Consider the following 8,859-nt stretch of genomic DNA (forward strand, 5'->3'; position numbering starts at 1 on the left):
GTTAAATTGCAGCCTATTCCTAGATTATTGGTGGTATGTTAGCAAAAATTAGAGTAAGGACTTCTCAAGATCAACACTGATGGAAGCTTCAACACAAGTATTGAAAGGGCTGGACTTGGTGGGGTTTTCAGAGACGAAGAAGGAGAGTTGATTCTGCCTTTTTCAATTCTGATAGAGTGTTCTAGTCACAATGTAACTGAGGCAAAGGCAGCATGGTATGGTTGCAAATGGCGCATTCAGTTACACTAACCTCAACATCGAACTGGACTCTTCGCTAATCATATGAATGCTCAAAGATACAAAAGCTAGCGGTTTTAAATTAAATAAAGTTATCGAAGACACTTCTGCACTGCTTAGACAACCCACGGTCAGGTTCACTCATTGCTACAGAGAAGACAATCAACTTGCAGATTGGCTGGCAAAAATGACAATGAACTCTCAGCCTGGTGGCACATATCTCTCATCTCAACAACTTTCTAAGGGTGCAAAAGGACATTTCCTCATGGATAGGAGACAGATCCCAAAAATTAGATCGACATTTGACAAAGCAAACTTTTATGTTAAACTAAGCTAATTAATTGAAAGAAGGAAATTGAGCAATAAGTTTTTTACTAATAGCTCAAGTTTTTTGCAAGATAGTCTCTATCCTTTATGTTGTAATCTGAACCTTTTATGGAATGAAATGCAGCACTCTCATAAAGGGGAATTTTTTTAAAAAAAATAGCTTACATCCGTTTAATCACGTTTAATTTGTCTTGTTCTATTACTCAACACATGCAAATTTTTAAGTTTACATTCTTCCTTAATTAAAGGAGTTATCTCTTTCTTTGACGTGTTCTTTAATTTGTTGAGTCGTCATATTCATACACACTTAAATAATCATTTATGAGAATAGGAAAATTTGCAACGTCTATCACGGCAATTAAGTAAATAATGACCCCCGAAGCAGATATTTGTGCACTTCATCCGAAACACATAATTTAGGAAATTAAAAAACTAAATATAAAATATATTGTTAAGGAAAAAATTAAAAAAGTTTAAAGTAAATTTGCGGCAATCTTTAAATCATTATAACAAATATTAGTTTTTTACAAATTTAAAATTTCATGCACTTCAGTCATGTATAACAAATATTAGCTTTTACAAATTTATTCGCTTTTGGGAATAATTCAGATATACTCGACTAAAATTAAAAATTTATATCTGATTTCAGTTATACATGACTGAAGTGCATGCAAAAATTATCTTGGATCTTATCCATGTGTGTCTGAATTTGTTTTGCAAAATAATATTTTTTTATTCTTCAAATTTCAACAATTTAACATTCAAATCTACTCCAACTAAGATCAAATTTGAAACATAATTAAATTTCATATATTATAAAGAACAAACTGTTAGAAAACTGTATTGGAAAATATTAAACAGTAACAAAAACTTCTGAAAGTAATAAAGACAGAATCTGTAATGAATCTGAAAATAATAACAGTATATGAAAAATTATTGTAAGAACAAAATCGAGCCCACTGAATACACAGTGTGTCCTTAAGGAAATTATTCCCATCAAAGTACCCGAGGTTTTGGAATCTTTCCTCCTAGGATAGAACGATTTACTCACCAAAGTAGAGGTACTGCAAATTTTTGGTGACTACGAACCACTTAAAGGTTGTATATCACACGAGTTTTAGAAAGTGCAGAAAGAAGAAGAAGAAGATGTTGTTTCAGAAATTTCGTATGGAACATTCTGAGGATTAAGAGACATATATAGACTGTTTGCACCTTTTAAGAAAAGGCACCTGTTGGGAAAAGATTTGCCTGTTGAGAAAAGGTTTGCAACTTTTCGGACAAGGTTGCAACCTTTTGTCACGCCCCGAGAGGGTACCCTAGACGTGACCGACACTCAGGAACCATTTCTGGCTCCCAAGCGAACCACATAGCCTGATCACACATCCGTTCATTCGTTCAGCCAACGGAAAGTTTAAAATAAAGAAATAATTTGGCGGGCAATCCAAATCAACGATCTAACTCAAGAAAGAAAGGTCATGAGCCAACAAATCAAACTCTGATCTTTGTCATTAAAATAGTTTGACAAGAATAATTCAAGGAAGGAAAATACTCAATCGACCCATCACTATCTAGTCTATGATGCCTCTATCACTACTATCTAATTGGTGCCAATGACATGTTCATGGCTACCTCAAATCAAAATGAAAAGGGCTAACTCGACGCAAGAATAACATAAGCGGTGTCCTCCGGATGTAGGGGAGGACTCACCAATACGCTGAGTATGTATAGATCCCCGATGGTGCTCCTACTAACGATCTCTTAAACCTGTCTCTGCATCGTGAAACGATGAAGGTCCAAATGGACATCAGTACATGGAATGTACGAATATATAATATGGCAGAATAAAAACATACCTCAAGGAAGAGTATCGTTGATTCAAATATCTCAACTCAGAAAGATAACAGAGACTCAATCAAAGTGTCATAAATCTAAAGTAAGAATGCATTTTTAGACAAAGACCAATCACATTCCATACAATCCAATCCAATCATACACTATCCGATCACATATCATTTAATCCAATCAACCACATATCACCTACTCCAATCCAATCATACACAATCCAATCATATATCCTCCAATCCAATTCAATCATATACAATCAACTCAACAAACAACTCAACAATTAAGTCAAAGGACTCAACTCAATAAATATGCAAATTAGAACTTAGTAATGTGATATAATCCAACTCAATTATCAACAAGCTCAATCAAACCAATCAAATCAATGTATAATCCACTCAATTTGGGAGTTTCTCTAACCGACAACAATCCCACCACCTTTATATAGGTGATGCACAACGAGTCACGTCGTTGCTCTGTCCGTTCATACTTGCCAGGGTATGAACGACTCAAACCAATCATGGATCCGTCAATCAATCAAGTACTATCATTTCAGGACAATGAAATAGGGAAACATCCGACACGGTACAATCCCTTCCTACGTTGGCGGCGATTCGAGTATAGACTATACTCTTATCCAATTCGGTGCTCAATACTCCTCCCAAGACTCAATACGCGCATAGATATTAAGTGAGTAAAATATTTAAAATACTCATTTAGTCTCTTAGGACTTAATTTCAAATCAACTCATTTAGTCTCATTGGACTCTTTTCAAAACCCAATCAGTCTGGTCCCATTGGACCCTCTTTTAAATCGACTCATCTAAATCATCAAATTCTTCTCTTCAAATTTGATACCATCTCAACTCAATGGATGTAGAAAATATTATGCATTAAAAATATAATTCCAACTCCTCAACTCAAACTCAAAATAGATATTTTAATGTAAAAATACTCAACTCATTTATACTCAAAATATTCATGTTCAAAAATGATAATTTAGAGGCTCCTTAAACTCAACTCATACCTAAACTCCTTTTTAATTCAAAGATAAAAATAATCATTCTTTAAAATTCAAAATAGTGTATATGTAGTTTATGCGAAAATGCTCACAATCATTTATTTAAAACTCCTTCTCAAAAGATCATTTATTTTCAAAATGCTCATAAGACTCCAATCAAATCAATTTATGCAAATCACATATCACATAATCACATTAGACTCCAATCTACTTCATCACACAACATCCTCATCAACATAACCTCTTCATTCACATCATCGTCAAATATCATCATCGCATCATCATCAAATATCATCATCACATCGTAACTATTCCATTTAATTCTTTTCATTCCAATCAATACACATACACAAACCATCCATCTCAAACTATAGACAAATTATGATCAAAAGAAATCTCATCTTGGGTTCATGTGAATGAATACATGAATTCATACTCTCAACAAAACTCAACTCAAGAACACCATCAATACATATGAATTTATATACAAAATTCATTTGTAGTCAACAATATGAAATATAACTATTTAGTCATTCAAGTCATGAAAATCGCCAATCAATTTCTAGTACATAAAAATATTTTAGAGTTTAGGAAAATTTCAAAAAAAATCTTCATAAAAGGTTCAAATCTTTCACAACTTCTACCTAACACATCTATGGGCATATGGAAGAACTCAATTCATATTTTAGGTTAGCCTTACATACCTTAAAGTAGCTTATGAGGAAACCTTGTTGTTGGGTCTTCAATGGGAAGCTTGAATCCTTGAATTTTTTAGGGCAAATCTTGTTGGAGATGTTTGAAAGAGAAGAGGGGATGAAGATTAGGGTTTTTGGGAGGTGAGGATGCTGAAAATATCATCCCAAAACGTCCCAAGTTGGGTATATATAATTAGAGAAAAAGTCCAAGTTGCCCCTCTTCAAAAATCTGGAAAACTTGGCAAAAATCTTGCTGTCGCTATAGTGGCGCGTCGCGCCACTGCAGCACCAAGCCAAAATAGGCTTAAAACCCTGCACATCTAATAATGGTGCGTCGCGCTAAGGACCAAACTACTGAGGTTATTTTCTGGCGCTATAGTGGCGCGTCGCGCTACTGGGGCGCCAAGCCTAAATTTCCTGCAGTGGTCGCCCAGGCCTGAAATTCGTGCAGTACTAGTCTGTAGTAAAATGGTCATAACTTTTGACTCCGAACTTCAAAAATTGCAACCTTGGTGGCGTTGGAAAGAAGACTCAAAGACCTTTAATTTGGTAGGTCGTGGTCCACCCAGTTCATTATAACCTAGGAGATATGGTCGTTTGACGTTGACCCTTATATTAACTCATCCGAAAACTAATCGATTGGAAATCTTTGGACTCGATTTGGTGTTGGAGATCCCTTATGACCCCTAAACACATCTAACATACTTAAAATAATTAGGAATTAATCCTAACTTATATATATAATTACAAGTCCTTCGGTTCAAGGCTACACACATGTGAAGAAATATTCGAGTCTTTGCGGAAAATTTTTCGGGGTGTTATACCTTTCAAAAATATGTTGGAAAAATGGAGGGAAATATTTTTAAATTAATCTGGAAGAGAAACGGGTCGCGGGTCACGGGTCAGGATTTTTTCACTTAATTAATTAAATAAATAAATAATATTAATTAATTAAAATTTAAAGGAAATTTGGTCCAAAAAGATTATCAATCAAAATCCGAAGCCGAAGCCGAAGCCGAGCCGAGCGAGCGACGACGAAGACGGCGCGAGGGGAGACCCTCTTCTTGACCCTTTAGCAACATGAAGGAGTGCTTCTACTTTTAAGTAGGAGACTTTTCCTTTCCACTACCTATGTGGGACCAAAGCTTATTTAATAAAGCAAGAGAGAACAGATCATTTTCCTCTCCACTTCTTTTTCCCTCAATTTTTCATTCAAACTATCAATTAAACCCAACACAAACTTCATTTATCAATTTATCACACATTTAGCACACTTTTATTTATTTTCATGTATGTCTAGTAATACTGATGAAGTAATGATGCTTTTGGTTCTGGCACATCGGCTGCACACCCTATTCAACAACAACAACAACAACCCAGTGGAATCCCACAACGTGGGGTCTGGGGAGGGTAAAGTGTACGCAGACCTTACTCCTACCAAGGTAGGACGACTGTTTCTGAGAGACCCTCAGCTCAATAGAAGCATAAAAAGAGGTCAGATAAGGCTAAGAAGTTCAAAGCGATATGAAAAAGCAAATAACGAAAACGACACAGATAAAATAGATAATAACAGATCCTCTCGACTAAATTACTAAGCGTTAGTCCAACCTTCCACACCTTCTTATTAGGCTATTTGTACATTTCTTTTCACATGTTCAAACCATCTGAGTCTCCCTTCCTTTAACTTGTCCACCACTTTCACTTTGTCACGGATATCCTCACTGCTAATCCAATCACTCCTAATATTTCCATACATTCATCTCAACATTGTCATTTCCTCCAATCCCTTGCATCTTCTAAATCTAGGAGTTCTTGATATACAACAAAGTCAGTCTAACCGTCACTCTATAAAACTTACATTTATGGTTTTATGGTACCTTCTTATCACACAAGACTTCGGATGTAAACCTCCGGTTCATCCATGCCGCACCAATATTACGATGTATGAATCTCCCATTTCCTTTGGATCAAAGGCCCCAAATACTTTTTTTTTTAAATCTCTTGGAGACAACTTGTGAATCAAAGTCTCACTTCCACGCCTGCCTTATGTGACAAATTGTTGAATTTACATTCCAAACAAGGTCGGCTCGACCATAAGGACACTAAAGCAATCGTTAAACTTTAATTTGGATACATCATTCATAGTTGTGGATGCTCTTTTGCTACATTATTATTAATGACTTCCGGTTATCTATCTCATAGGAATTTATTTAATGACAAAAGTTGTTTGAACTGAATCTTTTGTTCTTCAAATTCTTCAAAGTTTGTCTATTCAAATAGTCTGATTTAGTGGATGGAATAGCAATAGTTGAAGACTTCTGATTTATTCCTTATCATAAAATGGCTCTAAGTAGTTTCTGTGTACAATGGCTCTAAGTACAATATACTCCTAAATGAAATAGTTTCTGTGTACAATGGCTCTAAGTAGACACTAAATTCCTAAATGTGTCTAGTGCATCAAAGAATATATATCATACAACTCAGAATCTAACTTCCTACCAGATGCAAACTCATGAACTTCTCCGTTAACTTCGACTGAACTGCATCCCACTTCTTTCTCTATATCTTTCTCTTTCATTGATATCCTTTCATCCATAGCTTCTTCAAACTGGCCCGAGGCTGCATACATGTTCGCCATCAATACATAGCCACTGCTCTCATTTGGATCCAACTCAAGCAAATTCTCAGCTGACCATCTGGCCAACGCCATGTTCCCCTGACTCCTACAAGCCGATAACAAAGAACCCCATATGACAGCATCAGGTTCCATTTTCATACTCCTTGTAACTTCTTCTGCTTCTTCAACTAGTCCTGCTCGGCCAAGAATATCGACCATACAACCATAGTGCTTGATTGATGGTTCAATACCATATTCTTTTTCCATTAATTGGAAGTAGTCTTTAGCTTTATCTACCAATCCAGAGTGATTGCACGCGGTTAGTACACCGATGAAACTCACTGAATCAGGCTTGAGATTTGTGCATTGTAGCCTCGCGAATAACTGAATCGCATCATTCTCAAATCCATTAATAGCTAAGCCCAAAATCATTGAATTCCAAGAAGACAACCCTTTATTGGAGACGCTTACAAAAACATGCCACGCCATTTCAACGTTTCCACACTTGCAATACATGTCTATAATTGCAGTAACAACAATAACATTCAACTCAACATTGTTCTTCTTAACATACATATAAATCCAATTCCCTTGTTCAAGTGCTCCTAAGTGTCCACAAGCATTCAACAAACTCACCAAGGTGAATTCAGTAGGCTTAATTTTTTCCTCTTGCATTGTGCTAAATAGTTCCAATGCTTCACTCCACTTCCCATTTCTAACAAAGCCACTAATCATACTGTTCCAAGAAACATCATTTCTAGTTGGCATTTTACTAAACAACCTCCAAGAATCATCGATTTCTCCCGATTTAGCTAGGCCTATGATCATGGAATTCCAAGAAACAACATCCTCAACCTCATCCTCATCAAACAATTTCCTTGCTTCAACCAAAAAACCACAACTTACATACATATGCAACAGAGTATTTCTTATGAATGTGTCAAATTCTAAGCCTAGTTTCATGATTCTCCCATGAAGTTGAGCTCCATTTTTCGCAAGACCACCTCGAGCATACGCCTTAAAAACCGAAGGATAAGTAAGCAAGTGTGGTTGTACTAGTGAATTGTTCAACATTTGAATGAAGAGATGAATTGCATATTGTGGAGTTGAACTCTGTGAGTAACCTCTAATGATAGTATTCCAAGTGAAAAGATTTGGATTTTCTATGTGAGTGAAAACCATGTTTGCATAATTGATATCACCAGACTTGGCTGAAAATGCAAGGACACGACTAGATGCTATTTTATCCTTAATTAGACCACTTTTTATGAGATGAGCATGAATCTTTTTGAGGTCTGTCATAGTGGTACATTTGGTTTCTAGCATATGAAGATATGGTTGGTCTGAAATGAACTTAGAAATGGAAGTTGATGAGCAAACACTTGATGACATCTCTGTTTTTGTGTTTGTTGTCTTAAGGAAGTGGAAAAAATTATCAAGAATGTGTTGAAAGAGAGCAATTTGTTAAGTTTGAGTAGCAGCTCCCAACTGGCATAATAGATAAGGTATGTAGGGCCTATTGGTTCTCAACTCATTCACACAAATTCCCCATGTTGGGGTGGTGTTTAATTTTTGGAAAAATTATGCTAATAAGTAAATATATACTGGTCAATTAGTTAATATAATTACAATTTAATTAATTTATAATTCGTCACTAATACTTAGCGTTAATTATGGTTCGAGTTTGTATAATTCACACGTTTGTATCATTCGAAATTTGTAAACTATAATTTGTATAACTTTTGTATAATGTAATTTTGTATAATATAATTTGTATAACTGTTTAAAATTCAGATGTTTGTAATTGTATAAATTCGTTATTTCGAGTTTATACAAAAATAGCTCAATTATACAAACGTACCTGTGAATTATACAAATCTGTGAATTATACAAACGAGACAGCTTAAAACTATAGCTACAACCCGTAAATATGCAAACTATAGTTAAGGAGCCCAAATAAGTTTATTATAGTGGTTATTTGTGAAATTTTCCTTTTAATTTTTGTCCCTTAAATTTGTGAATTTTAGTTTTTATCCTTCAACACGGTAAGTAACAAATAAGTGGTCGAAAATATCATTGACACCGAAATAACAAACAACTTTTCAAAGGGAATAAATTTTA

The 8,859-nt window shown here is 35.2% G+C and overlaps 1 protein-coding gene across 1 annotated transcript; it reads right to left on the reverse strand.

Annotated features, from left to right (window-relative positions):
* Nucleotides 1–6,365: 6,365 nt before the first annotated feature.
* On the reverse strand, nucleotides 6,366–8,204 carry LOC129870554 (pentatricopeptide repeat-containing protein At2g42920, chloroplastic). The gene has a single exon (XM_055945373.1). It carries the CDS (start codon nucleotides 8,128–8,130, stop codon nucleotides 6,571–6,573), a length of 1,560 nt encoding a protein of 519 aa, XP_055801348.1. The 5' UTR covers nucleotides 8,131–8,204; the 3' UTR covers nucleotides 6,366–6,570.
* Between the last annotated feature and the right edge of the window lie 655 nt (nucleotides 8,205–8,859).

Source organism: Solanum dulcamara, chromosome 10 (genome assembly GCF_947179165.1).
Source record: "Solanum dulcamara chromosome 10, daSolDulc1.2, whole genome shotgun sequence".
Lineage (NCBI taxonomy): Eukaryota > Viridiplantae > Streptophyta > Magnoliopsida > Solanales > Solanaceae > Solanum > Solanum dulcamara.